General features: G+C 37.7%; 1 protein-coding gene across 3 annotated transcripts in view; it reads right to left on the bottom strand.

Moving 5' to 3' along the window:
- The window catches only part of TFDP1 (transcription factor Dp-1), a 37,389-nt gene that overhangs the window by 10,706 nt on the left and 1,350 nt on the right, over nt 1-25,333 (bottom strand). For all 3 annotated transcript variants that reach the window (XM_066545283.1, XM_066545284.1, XM_066545282.1), the window contains exons 2-4: nt 25,044-25,125; nt 12,307-12,373; nt 1,837-1,943 (exon numbers count right to left, since the gene is read on the bottom strand). In XM_066545283.1, coding sequence (XP_066401380.1) covers nt 1,837-1,943; nt 12,307-12,373; nt 25,044-25,055 — 186 coding nt within the window. In that variant the 5' untranslated portion in view covers nt 25,056-25,125. The remainder of the gene's footprint in view (nt 1-1,836; nt 1,944-12,306; nt 12,374-25,043; nt 25,126-25,333) is intronic.

The following is a 25,333-nucleotide window of genomic DNA, read 5'->3' on the forward strand; positions in this document are numbered from 1 at the left end:
TGGTGCCAAAGGTAGGCTAGTGCCTGTAGGATGTCCCTGATTTCAGCTGTCTGGAAAGACAAACAGCTGTATTTTTTCCCAAATATTCTCTTTATGTTATGCCACCTCTCTGAGCAGGTAATGTATAAATTTGTTATATCACAGAATGACTAGCTTGGAAGAGACCTTCAAGATCATCAAGTCCAACCCATGCCTAAACACCTTAACTAAACCATGGCACCAAGTGACATATCCAGTCTTGTTCTGAACACATCCAGAGATGGTGACTCTACCACCTCCCCAGGCAGGCCATTCCAACATCACTCTTTCTGTGAAAAATTTCTTCCTAATATCCAGCCTCTATTTCCCTGATGCAGCTTGAGACTGTGTCCCATATCCACTTCTGACAGCTAGAATATCTTGGGTACTCCTTTCCAGGAGCATTGTACCACACTTGAAATGTTTCTGTCTCTTATGTAAAGCCAAATAATCTCTTCAACTGCTTTTCATAAACAAAACTTAGGATTGTAGGAAATGGCATGAGGGTGGGGAATGCTGGCACAGGACACAGTTGTGAACCTGCTCACTTTATCCCCATGAAAAAAAATACTATCAGTTCTGATGCCAACTGCTCTGGCTCACCAAATGTCTCCAAAGAGTGTGAAAACCACTCTTTGGAGTGCTATTCAAGTAAACAGATTATATGGAGAACTGAAGAAAGCTGTAAGCTGGTTTGAATTGGCAGAAGATTGCAAGAGATGATTTAACACCTTGCTTGCAGAGAGTCCCACTCTCCAATTCCCAGCCTTACTAATTCCATGAGCAGCCCCACCACTGTACCTCTAGAATTTGTATCACTCTGCAATAAGATGAAAGTCAAACCAGAACAGGGGCAATGTTGAGGAGGAGAAGATTTACAGCTGAAGAAAAAACAAACTGGCAGCAGCAAACCCTGAACCTCTGCTGCACTCAGGAGAGTCCTGAAATACTCAACTCTACAAAGGAAAAAATGAAGTGTGCACAAATTCACAGGTTCATTTCTAGAGTGGGACAGAGAAGTCTGATTAACACCTACTCTACATTCAAAATCTACTCCACTGCTTTCATATGAAGAACCCCAAATATAAGACACTCTAGTTCAGATGTTTACATGTTACAGTTGCTTTCCAGAAGCTTGAGACAATTCTACTCAGATCTCTGAATTCTGATTTTGATTACTGAAAGAATTACTATAATCTATGTATTATCTATTGCATTATAAGATTCCTTATATCATCTAATTTCTTATATCTCACACAAAGCTCAAAATAAGTATTTCAGCAAAAGAATATTTAAATTAAGCACTAAAATATAGTTATGCTTTCAATTTTATTCCACCTAGGTCAAATCTCTGTAAAAATGTGTTTATGGACTTCATTCACATTTCCCTATGCCAGATTTCAGAGCAGAATCTGAAAGACACTGATTTTAAATGGCAAGACTAACAAAATGTAAAGCCACCTGAACAGTGAGGTAACTTCATGTTCATTTGTGAGTCACCTTTGAACTTCTTTACACAATACATACTTTAACCTAAGTATACTAAAATTAGAAACAAACTTAGATTATCTGCTCATGACCAGTGATACAGACTACCAGGCTACTTCAGATTCGCTGCACGTGTAAACAATAGGACAAGCAAAAAAACCAAATAAATTACCAAACAAACAAAATACACAAACAAAACCCCAAAACAAACAAAAACCCCAACAAAAAACAAACAAACAAAAACCACCACCAACAACAACAAAAAACCAACAAAAAAACCCCACATCCCACAAAGAAACAAACCAAAAAAACCCCACAAAGTCTCCTTACCACTTGTTGTGCAATGTTGACATTAGACTGTCCAAATGTTTTTGGCAGGAGCTGTTTTCCAATTGTATTTACTGTAGAAGGATGAACAGCCAATAGAGAAACAACCCCTAAAACAAATACAAGCAGAGAGCTTCAGGTCAGCACATTGTATTATTTTAGCAAATAGTCTCATCTATACTACTAATGCATATTAATGCAAACTACCCCTGAAATACATAGCCTATATAAATGTAGCATTTACACATTTGAAGCATAGAAAGATATTAAAATTCACAGTATATTCTCTCAAACTTTCTTCTATGAAACCTTACAGGTTTCTGCTTGTCACTGCTTTAATATGTTTTAATTCCTTGTATTCCAATTTTTCTCTTAAAGCAGAGTAATAGAGACAACCACCATATAACAAAAAGCATAATCCTCTCTTCTATCCTTACACTTTGTGGCTACTGAAATCATTTTCAGTACCACCTGACAAACATGCCCAATGCCATAGCATATGGCATAGCCTTCTGAAACAAGCTGATCTACAGGAGATAAAATTGGCTGGAACAGGCCTTTCCAGGAGAATATTCCCAACTTTCCTCTAAGTGCCCCTTCCCAGCTGAAAGCACGGAATTAAAGAACAAACAATCCCAAGAATCCATTTTTTCAGAAAAATACATGCAACTCAACAGACCAACCCTGGAGCAAAGGCTATTCTCTCTCTCCCTGTTCATAACCTATACACAATCAGCACTAGTAGGTAAAGCAAGTTTTAAGCCATGTAAAAGATAAATCAACTACAAAAGTAACAACCCAGGCATCCACTAGCAGTTTGATGTTCCATGATATAGTTCAGTGGAAAGAACACCAAATCCACCTATTCAAAACAAACAAAAAACTCCCCAACCAGCAACAAAAGAGAGCAAAGAAAAAAGAAGCAACAAAGACTGACTACAGTAAGAAAATGATGAACAATGCAGCCTTAAAATACTAGAGACTTTTTTTGCCAAATCAATTGTCAAGTGGTAGTCAGGTTTAGCAGCTGTTTCTCTGAGATGACTTTTAAAGAGGCCAATGGGGTCAGAAGGACTTTGGTACAACTCTCATTCGTCTCTTTTCTTCCCATTGTCCAAAAGAGAAACAATAAATAAGCCTTTTTACAAGGGTTGTATCAGGAGGGCTGTAACTGGTCCTTGATGCCCATCATCCCTCTTTACACATTCAGGAAGTCTACAGGAAATCTGAGGACAATTCAAATCTTCTTTAAGCCCTTGCTTTCCAGAAGGCTGATATTTCCCAGCTGCTATTACTACACCAGGTCAGTGATAGCTTCACTTAAAAATTTACTCTCAGTGATCACTCTATTCCCAAACAGGATGCAGCAGCAGGTCCTTCTTCCATTATTAACCAGCTTCCCAGTGCTCTTTCAGAAAGTCTGCAGCTACCCAGTTTGTAATGTAAGTCTGTTATACCTTCCTGTCCCTCCAAGTACATGCATCACTATCATGACCGGAATTGTGTTTGTTCTTCCTCTCTGTGGAATACAATAAATCAATATAAACTACCCTGCCTAGTAGTGCTTGTGTAGCTTCTTCTCTCAGCTTCCTGGAGTTTTTTTTTAAACTTCTCCTCACTGCTTTAAAAAATTCAGTGCAATGTGAAGACTGTATTTCCAGTATAAAAGACTGCTTTCCAAGGTTAAGCCATCTCAACTATTTGATATCTCAGAATCACAGAATAGTCTGAGTTGGAACGGACTCACAAGGATTATCAATTCCAACTCTTGAGTGAATGGCCTTTATAGGAATCAAACCCCAACCCTGGCACTATGAGCACCATGCTTTAACCAACCCTCCCTTACCTCTGATGGTCATTGTTGCCCATGTGTTCTACTTCTCCTGCCCTTTCTTTTGCAGATGACAGGCATCCACCCACTACCAAGGAATGTACTATGTTATTTATAGCTTGTTTACTATTTCATTCCCTGCTCCTTTCCAAGTAATTCTCAAAATTCCCCACCAAACACTGATACCACATTTTCATTAATATAACCTTCGATGACTTCAAGACCTTTCTTCAGTGCTAATAGTTCATTTGAGATACCCATTGTACCAAGTTCAGTTTTCACCAATTATTAACCCATGGGAGGACCATCCCATTCTATCACGCCTTAGGCTGATTAAGGACCTTGATAATCAATTTTTTTTATTATTTTTAAGAAATCCAAGGACATAATTCTGATTAGATAATCCTTATCCACATGGTTGTTGACTCTTTCAAAGCACGACTTTGAAAAGAAATAACTGCAGACCCTGCCTTTTCCCCTCCCTCTAGAAAAGCCCTGTTGAAGGCCACTATCACATCTGTCCGCACATGTATTGCTTCTCTGTTAGGTGCTCAGCTGGGCTGCCACAGAAGTCTGACTTACTTATCTGCCATTATCTGAGCCCTTCACAAATCAATCAGTGCAGGCTATGCTGCTCTCTTTCTTTCTGGTACTATATAAATTATACACACACTGAGTTAGAAGGATAGAAGTACCATTGCTAGCTCCTTTCAGAATTCAAAGGTAGACAGTTTTCTATAATGAGTGCTACCCATTCACATTATGAGTTTTTCTCTACAACTACTTCCAAATAGCACTTCAGTAGGACAACTTCATAAAGAACAATACTCCCATAAGACCCTCTAATCTTCAGATTCACCCAAAAGACTTAATTATTCTGGTATGTTTAAAAATAAAATAATTCTTTATGTTATCATGTTGTTCATTAAAAAAATTTAGGCAGTCAGCGAAGACAAAAATGTTGTGCCAGTGTCAGTCGACACAAGAGCAGAGGTTGGGGTCAGTGGTTAGGAAGCAGATGCTCAGGAAAGCATCAGGGGCCTGGGCAGACAATAAGCTCTGTGTGACCCAGAGGTGCTCCCCTATGCTAACAAAGACTTAACCACATCCTGGGCTGCATTTGGAAGCGTATAACAGTAAGTGATTGTTCCTTTTTCTTTCAGCACTCCTTACACTGTCCCTGGATGACTCTGCTCAGTTTTGGGGCCCAAGGTGCAAGAGAGGCACTGGCAAACAGGAGAGAGTGCAGCAGGAAGACACCAGTGTGCCTCGGGTACTGGAATATATCCTGCACAAGGAGAAGCTCAGGGAGCTTGGTGCATTCAGCCTCTGGAAGAGGTTAAAGTGGAGCAAGGGGTGTTGTATGCAGAAATCACTGCCTTCAACTATTAAAGGGAAGTACAGAGATGACAGAGGAGAGAACAAAAGGAAAAGAAGGAACAGTCACAAGTTGTTACATGGCAAATTCCAGCCAGGGAAATTGCCAAAGGCAGTGCACAGCAACAGGGTGCATAGGAGATTCCTTGGTAATACACAGCAAAACTCAAGAACTGAAGGCTCTGTGCATCAAAGCTGATCCTGCTTTGAAAGTAAGGTTTATTAGACGGCTTCCAGCCTCCTGTTATTAATAATTTTATTTTCTGAAAAGAAATAGCTACCTTGCAACTAAAACATCCATGGGAAGGAAAGCACACACACTATGTTTCTTTAATTTTTTTAATTACGCTAACATTTCCTGCAGGGCTGTGCCAGAGTTATTTGTGCAACTGAGCCAACCTGGCTCTAAACAGAAACTACAAGGTTCATCTTTCTGTACAGCACAAACTGACTGGCAAGGAAACATAAATGTAAGTGAAAGAATTGTAACACAAGCACCACTGTTCAAAGCAAAGTCAACTTATAAAAGCTATCATAACTGCTCAATTATACAGACAACAATACTTTTAAGAGGATATTTTCAATGTCTCTGTCCAAGTGCATTCTATTTTCTCATTTGCCTCACATGCAAACATTTTACTCATATTCATCTGCATTTTCAAAGGCTCGTAGTATGTGGGAGGTTTTTGTTTGTTAAATACAAGCAAAAGTAATTTTGTCAGCTTAGATTTGCAAGTGACTGGCAGCTCAGTTTCTCAAATAAATCTTGCTACTAATTCCTTAATTACTGTTACACAGCAATCACTGCAATCCCTACAATCCTGTATTTTGTAGACAACATACAGTGTACATAACAGCATGTAAAAAAAAACCAAGTTTGCGAACAGTTTTACTGGCATCAACTCTTCTTCCTTTTCAAAACAAATTAATACTGCTAGTACTGATGCATCTTTTTTTCCCCCTTAAAGACTTCGAGAACCACAGGAAATGCCATTTAGAGCAGAAAAAAAGCAATGTATACAGAAGGATATAACTACTACTACTACTACTGCTTACATTCTCAGTGTCACAAATGTTTGGAAAACTACTTTTAGTAACTTATAAGCAATCATTAAACCTAAAGGGAAGTAGAACTTCATCAGTATGATGTTCCAGAATACCTCCAAATACAAGATAATGATGCAGGTGGAATCAAGGAGTAATGGCATAAAAAATTTGCAGATCAAAAGAAGCAACACTCTAACAAAACCTGTTATTTATCTGTCTATAAACAAATAAGTGCTCTCTTTGCTTACTGGTTAACTGGGCCTTTGCTTGCATTTAAAAACAAACCAAAGAGTTTTACCAAAAAGAAGAAATCCCTTGCAGAATTTTGACAGTGTAAAGGACAGGTGATGCAGTTAATTAAGAACATTTAAAAAATCTTAAGATGACATAGAAAAAAGACCATATTAAAGGAACAAGTGCCCTCTGCAGACAGTGAGGTGGATCTCCTGAAAAGCTGACTGCTCCAGTTCTTGAAACAGTAGTGACTCTGAATTTGGTGTTCAGGATAGAGAGGATGGGCTGAAGTACTCCTTGCCTCAGGAGCAGAAATCTCTTTCATTCTAGATACTCAACCATCTTCTGAAGTAATTTGCCTTTATGTTTTCTTTACTTTAGAAAAAGAGAGCAGTCCACAGAAAAGCAACTCAGTTCCCTTGTAATGCAGTCTCTAACAAACTACGTTCTGTCATAAAATAGAGGTGACAATTGTATCCTGGGAGCTGATTCCCCACATGTCACTCCTGTGACATTGCAGTTGTTAACATCTCTGTCAGGAACACCATAGATATTTCATGTTATTTTATTAGTTAGTTATATGCTAATTTTCAGAAAATACAGAATTCTTTTTAAGGGTCTCTGTGTGACAACACACTGTCTCCAGTTGTGTGCCAAGCCAAGTAAAAGCACCTCTACTTACTGAACAAGCCATACCATCATGTTATACAGCAATTCTGAACTTTTGTACAGAAATCCATGTTTCCCAGTGTGTAGTACTCACTCACAACTCAGACTTCTATGTGATTCTTGCCATCTTTATATATGACTAGTACTAGTTTAGCTATTATATTACAAACCAGCTTTTTCCAAGTCTTTGTTGAAATAAACTGGTGTCTACTTTTAGACTTTCCAAAATTCCATTTCTACTTCCAGAAATAGTTTTATTTCCTTAGCTTGACTTTAGACAGTATTAGTTGGATTTACCTCAGCTGCAGTAATATAGATTTTATAACCAATTTCAAGCATCTGTTTGCTGAAGCATAACTCATGGGGTTCTGAAATTAATCTCTTGGTCTATTCCAGAGGAACAATTCCAGTCACTGTTAAAAATCAAGGAGTATGAATTTTCAAGTAACAGTAACAATAACATTACTCTGCAAGTTTCTTGTCATATAAATAAAAAGAACAAAACAATCTTATAGTTAGGCAGTGTTGAAATACAAGTCTAAACATACCTTAAAATTTTACATTTAAAATTTCAGATTTTACAAATTTGAAATGTAAATATAATTAGCCTATAAATTGTGAACCCTTTTTAAAAGTGTAAGCAGTGAAAGGAGTTAGAGACATACCTTATAAACATTTTCTAGTTCCATACCAATAATGCCACCTACTGGCATAAGAGAATATCCAACTTTTTTTTCTGAGTAACTTTTAAACTAAGAGCTTTAATTTCAACACAATATTAATACAACTGGTTACTTTTTCCCTCACACTCATCTGAAGCAAATAATTTCTTTCATCCAAATTTCTCCACAAGTGAGGGGCATGAGTAGACTTGAATAGTGTTCTATTTAATACTTAAATATCAACACTCATCTCAATATGGCAAGGGCCAGAATGGAACAGTTTTCTTCAAAATGTAACCTCCAGAAACAGCAAAATTTCTCAGTTTCTAAAATTCATTGCCAAATAACCAATAGAAAACACAAACTCATAAGGAAGTTTTACTAGTTCAGATCCTATTAAAAATTCTTTCTATCCTTCCAAACCATATGTATTTGCTAACTCTCAAAATTAATTAGCCAGTTGGAAACCACCTTCCTGGTTACCAAGGAAAACAAACCTTTCACAGTAATACTGTTTTTTCAGGGCTATATGGAGTGTTACACTCCAGTAACAGTACACAGGGGTATCAGAAAACATGGGCAAATTTACAGGCAACTTCCTCTGGAGTTTGCACAAGCAAACACAAGCTGCCATCTCATCTCTACCACAAATAGGCTGATACCTCTTACTTCACACTAGAGATGGTTTTGAAGCAATACATTTTTAGAGCATTTTCTAGAAAGGTATTTTATGTGCATGACTAATTTATTCAAAATTGCATGCATTACTTATTATAAACAAACCTTCGTGGAGTTGTTGTTTGGGTTTTTTGGAGCTTGTTATGTTTTTATTTGGGTTTTTTTATATACTGTTTTCTTCTCTTAAAACAAATAAAGTCTGTCTCTGCTTTAAAACACAAATCCTAATCTGGAGTTCATGGCTGAGACCAGTCTTTCTGAGATCAGTCTCTCCATGAGATACTGGAAGCTTGCCCCCATTTGCTAAAGCAAAAAGCTTTTCTACACTGGAAACCTGTTTCTGTCAGCAGACATCAATGAACAGTCAGGGAATGACTGTATGGATAAGACTTGCATGCAGAGATTATTCTGTAACATACCCTCTCTATCTGATTCCAAATCTGTAGGACTTTTTGAGCAAGAGATTTTTCAGCATAACTGTTCAGCAAGATGGTGATGTTCCCTCTTTATTATTCATCTAAGAAACAACAGCAACATAACCCTACCACCAAAACTCAAGTCTGAAAAGAGCTTACCCAGTTACCATACTTCTGTCAGTACAGATTAAAAATTTACAGAAGCTCATTCACAGCCCATTTTGAAAGCATTGCAACAAATCTACTCAGGTTGTGAGAACTTTTGCATCATAACTGGTTTTGACCAGAAGAGCCAACCTTTGCTTATCTCTCCTACTTGAGTCATATACCTTATAGTCATATACCACTTAGTCACGTACCTTATAGACTGCAGACCACAATGTTGCAGAACAGTTTCAGCAACAATATTCTGCTCTTTCTCTTTAACCCTGTTTTTGCAAGCATGTCCTTATGACCCAGCACACAAGTAATTTTTTGTCCTCTACCATCCCCCTAAAACCTTTATTCCTCTGACAGCTGAACTCCTCCTCCTTTCACATCTGGCTAGCAACAAGTAGAAACTGAAGCAAGTAACAGATTTCTTGTTGGATTTTCTTCTCAATTCACCGAGTTTCAAAGCTGGACTTTTCCAAAACTATGATGGAATGCACCCTCTGGTACTACTAATCCAATGACTTTGAATGCTGTAGGAGCAATAAGAAGAATGAACTTCAAAAAGCAGCCAGGCTCCTGCATTCTCCCTCAAGAGCCTGCCCCATTACTGTTGTCAAGGGCAGCAGATTGGGCTAAACAAACCCCTCATCTGAATAGGGAGATTCAACCCCACAACCAATATCAATCATGCAATGTACTCTCAATCTCTTCTTGTGATTGACTTGCAACTTCCAGAAAAGAAATATAAAGAAAAATACAAAATTTCTTCCCTTAAAAGAAATACAAATCCAAGGGGGAAGATGAAGAAAAAAACAAAACAAAAACCCAAACAAACAAACAAACACATCAAAAAGACCTTTTAATGTTGACCACCAGATAAGAACATAAAGATTTTTTCCCTAACCACCTTCAACTCCCCCTAAAAAGTACACCAGATACACTTCTGCTACCCTATGGAAAACTAACTCCATGCTTGCTCTGGACTGAATCCTCTCCATCATGAAATTAAGAGAAATTTTGCACAGATTTTAAGAAATAGCAGAGGACAGCACTTTGTTGATATAATGGCATGCAATGCAGACGGCTACTTTTAGAGAGAGTGTAGTTGTCAACATCAACATTTAAAGACTGCACAAAACCCTCTAAAAATTATAAAAAGGTGGCAAAGGAAAAAAGTACTACTTTAGTGAATAAATCCTGATACATATCTGAGTACTTTAGTGACAAATATTTGCAAGTTTAAGCTTGGATTAAAACTACAGAGCCTGCACATGAAACACAGACAAGCCAGAGACAAGACCCACAAACTGATGAAGCTAAGAGATATAGCTGTTTCTTCTCAATATTAAGAATTAGTAACTGTCTATTAACTTCACAGAACTCCCCTAAAAGCAATGAGCTGCAGAAATGGGCTGAGGATAGTTCAGTTTGCTGTGTTATACATTGAGAGTAGAGAGCTTGACTCTCAAACTGGACAAAGTGCAGGGCTATAATAAACTATTTAATAACATGAATTTATTTACAAAATTCTATAAGCAATAAAATGCCCTCCAATTTGAGCAGTTCTACTTAAAGAGCTATGTAATAATGGAAGAGCCATATTTCCAGTTCTTGCTGTCTAGACTGCACTGTTTTGACTAGATCTTCACTGACTGCAACAGGGTCTAGGATGCCTATGTGGGTGTAAAATGTACCCTCCTCGAGTATGTGCCCTGCAAAAAGTCACTGTTACTGCCCACAGGGTTAGGACATACAATACAGTACAGCTGTTAAGGATCAGGTACCTACTTGCACACTTGTCTAGCTCAGGGGGGTGACTGTGTTTACAGAAATACACCTCTGCCAGTTAATACCTGTCTTTACTCGACTCTTAGTGCCCCCTCCACCAAATGCACAACAGGACAGGTATGTGGGATACCCCCCTTCTGTAAAGCAATGTATATTTTAGACATGGAAATGTCCAAGACAGAGTCTAGGGAGATGCCAATAAAATACCTGCTGTACCTAGTGGTGGTGACAGAAGCTAAATGGTTTCCTGGAATGGTGTACAAAATACTAGAGCAGTAATACTAAAGGAGTTCACCTGAACTGGACTACAGGTTAATCTGGGAGTACTGGAGTATTCCAACAATGCTTAAATGCTTAAAGGCAGTAGATTAGTCAACAGTAAGGTTTACAGACAGCTGATGACTGTGCTAATATAAATTTCACCTTACTTCATACAGCCTATCAAAGGACATCATCTGTCACACACAAGAATAAAGCAGACTGTTATTATTTGGAAGCAACAACAAAGAAAAATTGCCAGTTCACCAAAATATATTGTGAGGTGCCTATGAACCAAACATGATGTTGCACAGAAAAATTACTGATCTCTCCATAAAAAAAAATGACTGATATTTCACTTGAGAGTCACACATACTGTTTTAGTCACTTGTATTCAAGAAAGTTGATGAAAGCAATCAAACAGGTCCAAAGGATACAATAAGGAAAACAGAGGGGACAAAGAGCACATCTGAGGAGCAATCTAGGAAACAGTGGCTAGATGGCTGTCAAACTAGTAAAGACTGTTAAGATACTCAGTTGTTATTTACAAAGAGTAGGCAAACATGCCAAAGAAAATTATTAACCTGATAAACAATTGTCACCAGCAGAATGCATAAACTGACAAGAATATACTTTACTGGAATTAGAGAAGAATTCTCCAGTCTCACTTTGGAAGCAGCCCTCCTGTAAGAATACATGAAATGCAGTCTTCAAACGTAGCATTATCAGTTTACAGGAGGGGTTACATGACACAGCTGTCCAGAACTGCAGGCAGCTGGAACTCAGTGTACCTTCTGGTTTTCCCCCCAACTATGCTAACTGGGAAAGTGCACCTCCTAAGCTTAGGTACTCTCAGTTCTTTAGCTCACATATCAAATTCAAGTTCAAATTTATATCTTGTGTTTTATTCAATTGCTTAATGACATTACATTATCATACATGCACAGGCATTATCTGCAAGACCAAAACAGTTCTGTTCACAATATATTTTGAGATAAGCTTGCAGGAGTGTGGATGCACCATCATAAAAACTGTCATAACCCATTTTAAACTTCTACCTCCCTGCATTTTTTTTTCCATTTCCTAACACACAGTGCCCCAAAGATGCTTCAGAACATCCTGGTCTTTATACTTCAACACAAGCTACACTAAGGAGATCACATGTAGGACAAACCACCACTGAAATGCACCTGTAGTTTTAAGACAATTATAAACCACAGCAAATCTACAGTTCGCTTACTGATCACGTAACTTAAGAAAAACTTTACAAAAACTATGCTAAGAAAGCAGTTTAAAGCCAGTAAAATGCATAACAACTGAAAATCAAGAAATGGAGAGTCTTATTAATAATTGTTCTTACCTTTTCCAGGACTTAGGTTTTGGTCTATAAACACCTTAAGCTCTCCATTGGCTTCAATTAGTCCAGCCTGTTAAAGAAAACAACTTTTATTAATTTTACAAACACAGATGGCCTTTTATTGGTAAAGATGAAAGGTATCTTACCAGTAGCCTCTACTGCTACCATTCTCATTTTGTCACAAACCTGCCACTCTGAACTGTTTGTGGTAAGATACTTGTAAAATTTTAAGGTCTTGATTTTATAAATGCCATATTCTTTAAAACCAAGCAGAAAATAAGTTTACACCTACTCTGCTATTTGTGTCCTAAGCTCTTACAGTGTGTATGCACTGTTTTAACAGACAACTGCAACTACACCTTTCTCTCTGTAGATACTACTCACCTAATACATGAGGTAAAAACATTACAGCAAAAACAGCACAGGCAGTGGAAAGTGCCTGGGCCATTCTAATCAGAAAAAATATCATTAATAAGAAATACATTGAGCCTTTCGATTATTATTTTTTAAAGGATCAGAATACAAACCTCTAAAATGAAAAAAGCTATAGGGTGACATAAAGTTTACAAAGTCATCACCACCCTTTGAGAAGCCTCACAGAAGTGATTACTTTCAAAATACTATTAACTGAATAGAGAACAGGATGCAGTAATTTCTTTGTACCTGCAGACAGAACAGTTCTGAAAAAAAAAATTTAATGAACACAGGACACACTGTTTCCATTTAGAAACAACAGCAAGAAAGTCAATGCCTGTACTTAACCAGTGTAGCATATGGTGTTCCAGAGGCTGAAAAGTCCTGAGCAGCATTTTGCACACTGCAGGTACACACAGGCTTCCTGACATCCCTGAGCAAGGATCAAGGGCTTTGCTGTCAGCCAAAGCAGCAAAACCTTCCCCATTACAAACAAGTCTACCTGAAGAGCCCGACTTGAGATCTGCCAGAAGTTTGGGAAAACAAGGAAGCCACTAGGTGATGCTGTGGAGCCACTATTATCCAGGTATATCAGACCAAGGATTTCCTACCAAAGACACAGAACTTTAAGAAACAGGAAACTTTCTCTGCTCAGTGAATGGGGAGAGAAGATGATGAAGCACAGGAGACAAGCTAGAATAAAGGCATAAAGAACAGTGGCCTGTAACGGCATGGCAGCAATGAGGACCTGGATGCAGAGAGAAACCGTAAATGGGCAGAGAGTAGAAGTGATGGATAGAATGAAAAGCCTGTGGCAGTTCTGTCCTCCATTCCCCCCTCCTAAAAAGTAACACAATAGCATCGTTTTAGAGAGGCTGCCACAACTTCTCAGTTGTTTCAGAACACTGCCTGTCCTCCTTGCCCACAGCAGGGATTTCCAAGACCCACTTGAACAAAGGACGGTTTTACCTCCCTGTTCCCAGGCACCAGAACTCCTTATAAGCCTCACTTCTTATCACACTCAACCACATAATTCAGAAAGGCAACAGACTACATCAGACACCTCCAAAGTAAAAGGTATACTCATCAATTTGAAACCAGTATTGTGTATAGAGATGTTATTAGGGCTAATACAGAAGCGTGACATTCCAGAACACTGGAACTCCATGGGAAAACATGAAGGAAAGTTTTTGGCTAAGTGTTACCTTATGCTCCCATTCTATCTAAATTTCAAAACAGAAGTGTTAAACCACTCATTGTCATATTTCTTCCAATGCAGTACTTAAGTTTGTATTCCACAGCAGAAAGAGGCTTGTATTCAGGACACCTGCAAATTCTTTTTTCCATGAGAATAAATAATGATTATAAATGAGACTGGAAAAGCATTTAATATATTGTGGTTTTGATCAGAAAACCACCAAGAAAATGGCTATTTTAATCTGTAATGTCTTTCTTTTAAGCATATGAATTTAATAATTTTGAATTATTAAATCCATTCATTGGTTTAATATGCAAAGGCAAACCTGCACCAAGTGCATGTCAGTTACAGTGATATTCCAAAACCAAATATTTAAGCTGTGATATTCAGCAAATTCAAGTATTAATGCAAATCACTATTTCAGTAATTGAAAAATTAGGCAATTCAGTAATCAACTACTTATTGGTTCCTTCCATTTTCTATTTTTTTCAAATTAGAATGTCTCTAGTAGAATCTTTTTGTTTCATTTTAAGTAAATTAACATCGTAGTATCAAATAATCTCATAAGCGTCAAGTCTTCTTCTTCATAATTAAAACATACAGTGAAAAAATATTACCCAAAACAATATGTAACTCCAAAAACCATAATTTAATCTAGCATTACAAAGGTTCAGGTTAATGATACATGCCCTATACCATGCTTTTGTGAGACTGAAAGTACAAAAGTCACTGAAAAACTAGAGAACATTCAGGGAAAAACACCACACTTAATCAATAAAAGAAAGCAATTTGGGGAAATTCAGAGAAAAGCAATCACTGAATCACAAGCAGGATCTCATCAGGGACTACAATAGTAATGAGCAATACAGAGGTTACATACAGTTCCACCACCTTTCTTCCACTGTCTTAGTAAAGGTTCACCTCTAGCAGTTAAAATGGCACATATTCAACTCATTTGTAAGCATATACCCAGAAAGACACCAGAAAGCAATTTGGAAAGAAAACCATGAATTTCACAGCAAAACAGAACCCCCAGCTGCTCTTATTCATAGCGAAAACTCATTTCTAGTGAAAATTCTGTTAATCCAGCCCCAGTATGCTCTTCACACTTCTGGATACACTTTTAATTCTAAGGTGAGCCAAACTTATCCCTGGTTGAAGGGACAAATATTGGTCAAAGAAAACTGAAAAGCAAAACTTCCATCCCATACAGAATTCTGGTGTCTCTGTTCTGAAATGGAAACACGACACAAAACATCTCTCAGTACGCATTTTGAGGACATTCTCCCTGTTTTTCAAGCCAGGTTATTTTGGAGGAAGCACCAGGATTACTTCCCTGGGACCTATGTAGCACAGCACCCAAAAGAAAGAAAATAGAGGAAAAGGTGACTATGGCTCCCATTCCATATATTGTAGCTGCAGATTCACAATGAACCAAAAAAAGAAAAACCCAAAACACCACCAAAACCAACACCCTCCCTCCCCCCAAAAAACACCCACCCAGGAAAAAGTATTGGATTTTCTCCAATGGAAAGGTAACTTTCTGTCAGGAAGGGTTTAGACATCAAGGAAATTCTATTTTCTGATGAGAAAATACACTTAGTTTTTAGACCTTATCAAGGTACTTGTAACAAGCTATTTGGATTTTTACTATTTTCCTATGTATTCTTTTTGTATTCCACAGTTTCTTCTTATCTGCTCATGATCCTCAATCTCAAGATGTGTTACTTCCTTTGATGGTGATCCTGGGGCTGCTTAAAATAATAATGCTCTTTACATGTGATTTTGAAAGCTTATTAAGTGTGTTCAGCTTCACAATTCAGCAAAGTTTTCCTCTTTGAAGACACATTTTGGCTATGTGTACTTCTCTACAGCTACAAAAAGAAACCCCTGAAATCCTAAACAGGCAACAGATACAAATACAGCCTTCATCCTTCACATACTACAACAAAACCAACAATGATTTTTAAAAATAGCTCTTGACATCCAACACAGCATCTAAGCTGTAATAACTTAGTATCTTCCCACAGAGCACCAGAAAGGAGGGTAAAGCCCACTGGACAAATCAGTAGATCTGGTAATTAGAACTGCAGAAGTCATGGTGGAGTGGAGATCCCAACCTTCACCAAGGTTTGCTCTCAGCTCATTGTTCAGAGCTCCCAGGGAAAATAAATTAACTGAAGAATTAAACATATAAAAAATGAACTAAAGTTAGCTTTAGCCTGCTAGGAGATCACTGGCAGTCCAAAGAACTGGGAAGTCTATTTCTGTTTTGTTTACAAGTGAAAACTGAAAAGCACTACAAATGCCCTCAGTCTGAAAATCAGTAAACTGGGAAGTATCTTTTTGTTGGGACTGAAGTTAAACTGGAACAAAATTTTCTGAAGATGCAGATTTTCAGTCATTAAAAAAAATCCCTAAAGATTACAAGAGAATAATTTAGTATCTTACTAATAAGTTACTATTTGCAGTCTCTGAAGTGATGCACTAAAAAATCAACATTCTTACAACAAAAATGTAATCTCTTCCACAGCTTTCCAGCCTTGCAATTCAATTTGTTAATAAAAACTGGCATCAAATTATTCACTGAACCTTTAAACTAAACCGGAAAATATGCAAGGTGAATTTGGACTAAAGGACAAAGAACCTATAAAAGCAAGAAGTTTATCTGACAAAAACAAGACTGAACGAGTACATGTGCTACGTATATCAGATTTAACCCAAGAGGCACATTGCCCCACACTACTTCAAATAAGTATGGGGGAGAGAAGGGTGCTTTTGTGCCACAAAAATACCCCTTCTACTTTGCTTCTAAGTAATGAGCCCACTTTAAGAACACTAGCTGAAAAAGTGCTGAAAGAAGAGCAAAAAGGGTAGAGATATATGGAAACAGAGGTACCTGCTACAAGGTTGATTCTCAGAACAGAAATTTTCAGTTGTTAACAGCAGATTAAGCCCACAGAGCATGGAGGCACAGGACTGGGTTTGACAAAGAGATACAGGTGCCAAAGATACACAAATGGTTAAAGAATGGGAGTCAGAATGGGACAGTCTGAAAATGAGACAATTTTGGGACTGGCTGGAAAAGACACAGAAAATGAGCTAGAAAATCAGATGGAAGATGGCAGAATTAGGAGTTGAGGTAGAGAAACTGTGAGTCACTGAAAAAGTACAGGCAAAACAAGTGATGAGAACCTAAGAGAGCTTAAACGGAACAATGAGAACAAATCCTGTGAGAAGAAGGGAAGAACACGGGAAGTGGGAAAACGAACACAATCTAAACTACAACTGAAAGGGGAAATAAGCTGGAACTCGGACAGAGAAGTTCAAAATAAATTAGGAAAGAAGTAGAGACAACAGAATCAGAAAATGGAGGAATTGTGAAAGAAAAGCATTTCCACCCAGAGCTTGTCAGGGCATTTGGTGCTGTTGGGTTGATGGTTGGACTTCTTGATCTTGGAGGTCTTTTCCAACCACAACAGTTCCAAAATTCCATGACCAGGATGATGCCTCTGCTGTCTACAGGCATTTGCAAAGCCAACTAGCAAAAAATCACCCATCTTGTGCAAAACTGCAACTAACTCCATCCATGATGATCCCCAGTCATTTTAAAGGAACATGTCCAAATGCCATGCCATTTTACTATGGGCCACTTTATTGACAATGCAGGGTCCCTTTTTTTGTTTGTCTTATTTCAATATCAGGAAGCAACAGAAAATAAGCAAAGTTACAAAGTGGAACTGGAATAAAGCTTATAATCAGAAATAAACAACCTTATTTTAAGACTGCTTATACAACCTTTATTCTTTCATCCCTATCCATATGCAAATGTCATTTATAAGAAGATGACAATGAACTACTTTCCCCATTGGTTTCTCATCTCATGCAGGGACCAGAGCAAACATGCTCTGGGAATGAATTATTAAGCAACTACAAAAGATTATTATGAAATATCCATTTCATTTTTTTTTGCAAAAATTAAAGGGCAATCAAGATGTTAAGTAGAGGAATATTGTAGAAAAGGGCAAAAAGTTCTTAAATTTAAAACATTTGGATTTCATTTTGAAAATGAAGCCAGTGAGAACTATTCTTTACTGTATAAAGTGCATAAAAATGTTTGAAGTTGGGCTACAGGAGTTTGATCGTTCAAAATTCTCAGATGTGTTGTTTTACTGTGTTTTAGTAGCCTTTTTCTGGAACAGAGATAATCATATCACATCCTCAGATCATGGCAGTATCTTCAAGATTAATGTGTCTGCCAACCACTCAGCAATGAGCTACACCATAGAAATGAGCTTTCCAAAGAGTATTTTGGAATTTTTAGCACCTTAACTAACAAAGCATAGCCAAAGCACTAAAATAAAGGTCTGGATACCAAAGAATTGTGAAGGCAAAAAGCTAAATACAGGTGAGAAGTTCAGTCAAGCATTGTTGATACAGGCTCTGCTGATACTGCAGGTGAGCTGGACACTGAGCAATACACAAAATGACACCCAAGATCTCCTTTACTGCAGAATATGTCAAGACCATTAGCTTCTTGGCTTTTCTTTCTGACAAGAGCAACACATCCAGAATGGAACAAAAATTAAATTAAGAACTCACTTTGAAGACAAATCAAATGGTGGTCCTGTCGAAGGAGCCAACAGATCAAAAACAGCTCAAGAGTGAAAAGTCACTCCATGGTGTTGGTGCTGCTTCTTACAGTTATTCAATTGCTCAAGTGATACAACCCTTGCAAAACTTAAAGCTGATGTCCCCAGCACTAACCATGAAGCTGTAAGAATGAAGCAGAATTGAATGTGAGACTCCTAGCAGCGAGTATGACATCAAAGCACTGCTTTTCCACGTTTACCACATAAATTAACCAGAAAATAAAATCATCATTAGTATCCTCCTGGACTAAATGACCAAATGTGGAGGTACCAGCAGCAGCCACTTCCACAACTACATCCTGCAACCACTCTAGATTTGACCATAAGAGCAGCCAAACCAAGACTTCAGAGCAGCTTCTTCATCAGCACCTGAACCACAGCCAAAATCAACAACTAACATTGCACAGGACCCTTCCAGAACCATTTGCCTCACCAACCTCCTTATCAGTGTATTACAAGGCTAGAGTGGCCCACAGTGCAACTTTCAACCAAGTCTGTGTAACCAATAAAGCAATACTGCAACCCTTAGCAAAGGTAATGTAACACAAGACAAGCAGCCAGAAGCATTTTTGGGGAACATGGACCACTGTCCATCCTTAAAATCAAGTTGTCTTCTACCTGAGAACTGTTTCAATATAGACAACATTTACCAAAGGTTGATACATTCTTCTTCCCACTCCTAATTAGCCATAATAAATCTCCATTAATAGATAATCGTGCAATCAAAAGCAAACACTAAAACAGTTGATCCCCAGCATAACTTAACTTCTAAAATCTGCATATTTGTTGAGCCTGTTGCCATCATAGTGTAGTTATTAAGTAAACTACTGCAACATACCTATATAAAGCCACTACCATTAACTGGCACAAACAATTAATAAAGTTTAACACTTACAGGCTACAAGAAAATGCTTCATTTAGACAAATAAAATAAATTGGCAAGATGACAGGCAACTTCTGAGCTGCTATTTCCTGATTTTATAATACAAACCAACATAGGAAAAAACCAGTTCTGACTGCATGCCTGGAATGTATAAAAGAGAGCTTAAAGATCACTTTCCTTTAGCCTTCTTGGCCAAGGCAAATTAAAAAAATTAGCAACGTTCAAAATCCCAAACAGAGATGTCTTTTTAGATGACCTAATTTCGTAATATTATTTGATCACTAGTTTGCAAACTTCTGGACATGTTAGAACTCACTAAAGGCAAACAGAAGTAGATCAAGCTATTGAACAAAAATGATATCAAAGAAGGTGCATGACCACTTGAGATTCCTCAAAGACCTGACTTCTCTAGTCCGCCTCAATGAAATCTCTAGTACGCAACCAAAAACAAACATAAAAGGAGAAATGCATGCTGGTATTTTAGGAAAGGTCTGGAAAATGTTCTGAAGACTTCTCAATACTTTCTAGGGATTGAAAGTGCATCATGTAAAAAATGTCCAAAATAAAGTGGTTTTCCTACTTCCACTGGGTTCTTGTTTTCAATCCATCCCAAACTTAACATTTTTAGACTTGCTCAAGATTGATGTAGAAACATCACATGGAAGTTACTAAAAAGTACAACTTCTGTGGTGTTCTGGCAAAAAAATTAATACAAAAGCACAGATTTTGACTTTTCACAAAAACAGCAGCCCTATTAACCTAACTAGTAAAATTGTGTGAAGAAACCAGTTTGCTGTGGGTTTTTTTAAATAGTCTTTGAGCAAAATATTAGTAATAGTGTGAAATAAGTTCACTAAATTAATCTACATACCTGAATGTACTCTGAATAGTTAATTAAAATAAACCACCAGCATTAATTCCCACATCTGTACATCTCTTGAACAGTAATGTTAGATCAGGTGGAATTTTTGCCCTTTTTATGGTGTGTCCTCTTATTTCCACATGCTCACAGGGCTTCCTTTGCAAAACTGGATATGTGTGCCATATCTATTATCAGTAAGATTCATGAAAGTACTATAAAAAACTGAAGAGACACAGTAATTTTTATGCAAACTAGGGATCAAGAGAAAAATCCCTCATAAAATAATTCAAGCAGAAGATGACAGTAGAACATAATTTTTAAGAATAAATTAAAAAATCTAATTTTAGAACAAGCAGTTCCAAAGCCAACACCACTGTCAGTTACCTATGAAACAGTAACTCAAGAACAATTCTCAAAAAATTTTTTTTTTTAGTCTTTTTTAGTATTTTAGTCTGTGAGAAATTCTGAAGGCTAACAGTGGTATGTCAGTTTCAAAAGTTTTTCTATGTTTTTTTCCAACTTCAAATTCTCTGTGCACAATTTATTTTTCACATGGCTTGAAGCAGTCCATCCACTAATGGTGAACAACAGAAACAATCACAAACAACATGACTAGGTAAGAATATTTCATTTACATGACTCATCTATTCTGGTAAGTGTAATTTTGGAGATCAGAAAGAACTGTACTCATTGCTTTTGTCTAGCCCCTTTCTCTTCAATATTCCCTCTAACACCATGCATTAGACTACCCTCAACAACAGATCCAGTTCCTGCAAGTGGTTATATTAAGAGTACAGAAATTCGGCAGAAAATAAACTCTGCTGTTCCCGCTTTTTTTCTCTCCTATGTAACACTGAGTCTTGGAATAAAGATCCACAAGTTTCTCCTTCCTTATGGCTCCTTGAGAGGCCTCAACAGTTCAGCAGTGACAGAAGTAACTGAGGGGAGAAACACGGTCACCACAAGTTGGATTTTCAGCCACACACAGAAGCTGGGACTTTAATGGTGGAAGGCACATTAACCTATACTACTAAAAAAAGTATTTATCATCTTAATTTACAGATAATTCTCAGCATATAAATGATTATAGCTAAATATAAAAGTGGCCAGAAAGCAGTGTGGAAGCTGAAAAAAAAATTAATGTATCAAATTTGCTTTCTTGCTACATTAATTCCTTTTACTTCATTCAAAGCAGCATCCTGGCTAGTTTTAGGCATGCCAAGGGTGGACAGGGGACCACTGCACACAGGGAACTGCTTTCCCCCCAGCTATTATCCCCATGAATCCAGTAAGGAGAACAAGTAGACTGAGGACCTTGGCTGCACATTTGGCTCCTTCAGCTCCAGCCTGGAAGGTGCCACATTTTTAAGTAGTGGAAGAGTTCACAGGAGATGAGGCAAACCCAGAGCAATACTGATTAACCAGAAAAAGGAGTTCTGCCTAACATGAAATCTCTGGAGACTGCCCATATGCAATGACCAAGAAATTTCCCACACAGTGCAAATGTAGACGTAAAACTGTACCAAAACCTACTGACTTCAACTTGTCACCCAGACTCTGAAAAGCAATGCAATGATCCCACTCTCAAGGTATCCAAGTCCTTGAGATACAGCAATTGCTGTTCTCCTGTCCACACCTATTTTTTCATTGTTTCTTTTTAATTGCACAAACAGTAAAGTCGTTCTAGGAACTAAGATGTCCTGAATTGAATGTGATATACCACATCTGCCTGATTCTGTTAGAATTGCTTCTTAGCTTCACCGGTGCTCATAAACTCAAAAATGGCTGTGCTTATTGCTATTACCAGATCACACTGGAAAATGAGTGCTTTGTTTTTTTGTCCTTTATCTTTACTGCACTTCAGATACCCTACCCAAAACATAAACTGATATACCCATGGATACTTTAACCTTCACAAGCTAGTATTTCTTTTTACATTACCATTTTTCAAGTTATCCAGCTACAACATTGTGATTATGCACTTAAACTCCACCTGCAGGCTCTTAATTAAGGTGCTATGTATGAATGAATCCTTTTCCCCCCACCTCATAGCTTCCTGACTACTGCTGAGGAAATCAAAGTATTTTGCATAAAACCCCAAAATATAAACGAAAAAAAAAAATTTAAATCAATGTTTTGCTTCTTATTTCTCTTGATTGTATGCTCTGAAAAGCATTTAGAGAGATACATTTGAAAGTAATACTTCACAGAATTTAGACCTGAGCCATATAGTTCATAAACATTATTTTTCTAGCTTACCTGATCACTACTTTTGCAATTTTTTAATACTTTATAAAAACATTTCACTGAGTGTGCCAGTACTCTCCATCACATTCCCCAATTTGTTCAATAATCAAGTCTCAGTCTGCAAACTCTTACAAGTATTTGACTTTTCTAGCAGGTCCTATCAAATTATAGTTTTTAAAAAGAGGCATCAGAAGACCTGGATGGGAACAATAAAAGGAAAAGTGTTCTCCTGCAGCAGGCAGGAAGAAGCATAAAGCAGGGGCACTGTCTCCACAGCTTCCCCTTGCGCAGGGCTCCCCGCCCCACTGTCGCCAGGGCACACTGGCCCCCAGCACAGGACACCAGAGGGATGCTCACCTCGCCTGCACTCCCAGGCTGGAGCATTCTGAACATGCCTGGCCATGGAAATGCCACCTGAAGCCCAGACTTAGCATTGTAGCAGCACAGCCCTTCCCACAGTTTAGCCATCTCAGAGAAAAAGGGAAGGAAGGGGCAGGAGCAATCATCAACTATGCCATCTTCTTCACCACTCCATCTCACAGACAGTTAGAGCACTTGATGGGTGACATGGCAGAACTACAAGCCATTAATCACAGCAATATTTTCACATCAGAATGTTTAAATTTACAGCAACACAGGTTTTCAGAGACTCAGTGCCCAGAAATTTAGTGATACTGTCTGTATCGTGCTGAATTCCATTATTCTGCTTGAAAAAGAACTTGGACTTTGAACAAAAATATGGAAATAAATCTCTTCCCTTCTGAAAATTAAAATAAGTGCTATACCAATTAACATCTCTATGTTATAGCATTTAATCACAATTCATAGGGCCCATATTCAGACCTAGAAATTTAAAACTTCCCAACACTCACTACACATTTTAGGTGTCATGTAATGGTGGGTACAGTGTGCAAAAAGGTAAGCAGTTCATATTTCTTCCCTGAGGCAGGTTTGAAGTACATGTAGATGTTTTTAAGAACAGGTTAGACAATATTCAGTTAAGATTTCATACCCTTTCTAGCTACCCCGCTCCAGTGCTTGAACACACTTAAAATTTTACCTAAAACCTGACCTAGATTTTCATTTTTCCAAATTCAGTTTATTACTTCTTTAATAAATATATTGAAAGCAATTTCTTTTTGGATCTGTAGTACCTTCTCCCATTTCTTAAGTTTACTATGAGGTTGGTTATTCCTTCCTTAACTACTCTCTTTCCTAGAATAAACTAGATTTTTCAAAAATAAGGTTTGCTCTTAAATGTCTCATTCTCACTTAGATTTAGCAGGACATTCATCTGTATTTCCAGGTGCTAGCTACTCTTCACTTAGTTGATCTCTCTCCCAAAAGCTAATATTAAATAAATGCACTTTGGTACCTCAATTACTTTGAACTGTTTCAATTTCATCTCCTAGACTAACACCAGTCTAACTCCACTTTCGTTTTCTTCCCGCTTATATGGCCTATCATTCCTTGAACTCTGCTATCTGTAATGTACTTGGCCACCCTTATCTCTTCCAGGCAAGCTTTGAGTGACTACGTATGTCTGGTTGCTTCTCCACACATTAAGATGTTTTTCAGCTGAACTACTAAAATTCCCTACAAGATTATTTTTTAAACCAATCACTCTTTCATGGAAATCCCTGCTATTTGAAGGCTGCAATATTCCACATTAGGCTGCAACCTGCTGTCTAACCAGTGAGTTGTATCACTTTTCTTTAGCTTGCATGCTGTTGTTTTTTAGAGGGTTTGGGTTTTTTTGAAGGGGGAGATATGGTCTAATTTGAATACAGACCAGTATATTGTCTTATTTTCAATAAGACAACATCAAAGCCCAATTATATTAGGTATGAACAATGACTGACATCTTAAAGGCAGAATAAACTGTATTTTTTTAATGAGTACTGGAAGAGGTGAAGAACAAACATGCTCCATGAAGCAGGTCACAGAATTGAAGCTGCAAACCTTAACAACAGCAGTAATGGAAATCTATGGTGAAAGTTCCCAAAGCTGGTTTTTACAGACACTAACGAGCATCTTTTGGTAGATAGAGACAAACAATGAAAGCATAGGGAGAATGAACCATCTTCCCTCAAATGTCTGATGCCTTCCTGAACTCAAGAAAGGACATGTTAGTTCACAATGGTAGTCAAGACAGCCCTGCCATCTGAACAACACGTGCTGGGTTTTTTCCAATCCAATCCAAACCCAAGCTCTTTCAGTGTTCAATATGAATGCACATAATGACAACGGCCCAAGTGCTGTTATTAGCATAGGGAATTCTCAAGATTAATCACTCTGAAAAAATGGCAGCAGATCTGAAGCTGGTTTACGCTGTCTACAGGAAAACAGCCTAGGCTTGATGCACAGCGTAGATAAAGTTCCACATATTCATTAATGCCAGCTATTATAAAGCATGACCCCATTTGCTTTTGTTAATAAAAAGATTCTATGCTTCCACATTGTATGTGCTACAAATATACTTACATCTTTTGCCATGTTACCAAAGACTAAAAACCAGTCGTCTTAAAATCTTGATGGCTGCAGGACACAGGGACAATGCTATTTTCTGGAAAGAAGAAAGCAAAGACAGCACCAGCTATAAAAAATGAAAGGAGGGAAAGTTTTTACAATTGAAATTATTGAATACTACCAAGTACAATTTAGGTTTCTTTTTGAAAAAAGCCCACGTTTTTTAAAAGGGAAAAGTTTCCCATCATCACCTTTTCGTTCCTGGAGCCCCACGCTCACGTGTGGGGGGCACTCCTTTCCCGACG

Source organism: Molothrus aeneus, chromosome 2, assembly GCF_037042795.1.
Source record: "Molothrus aeneus isolate 106 chromosome 2, BPBGC_Maene_1.0, whole genome shotgun sequence".
Lineage (NCBI taxonomy): Eukaryota > Metazoa > Chordata > Aves > Passeriformes > Icteridae > Molothrus > Molothrus aeneus.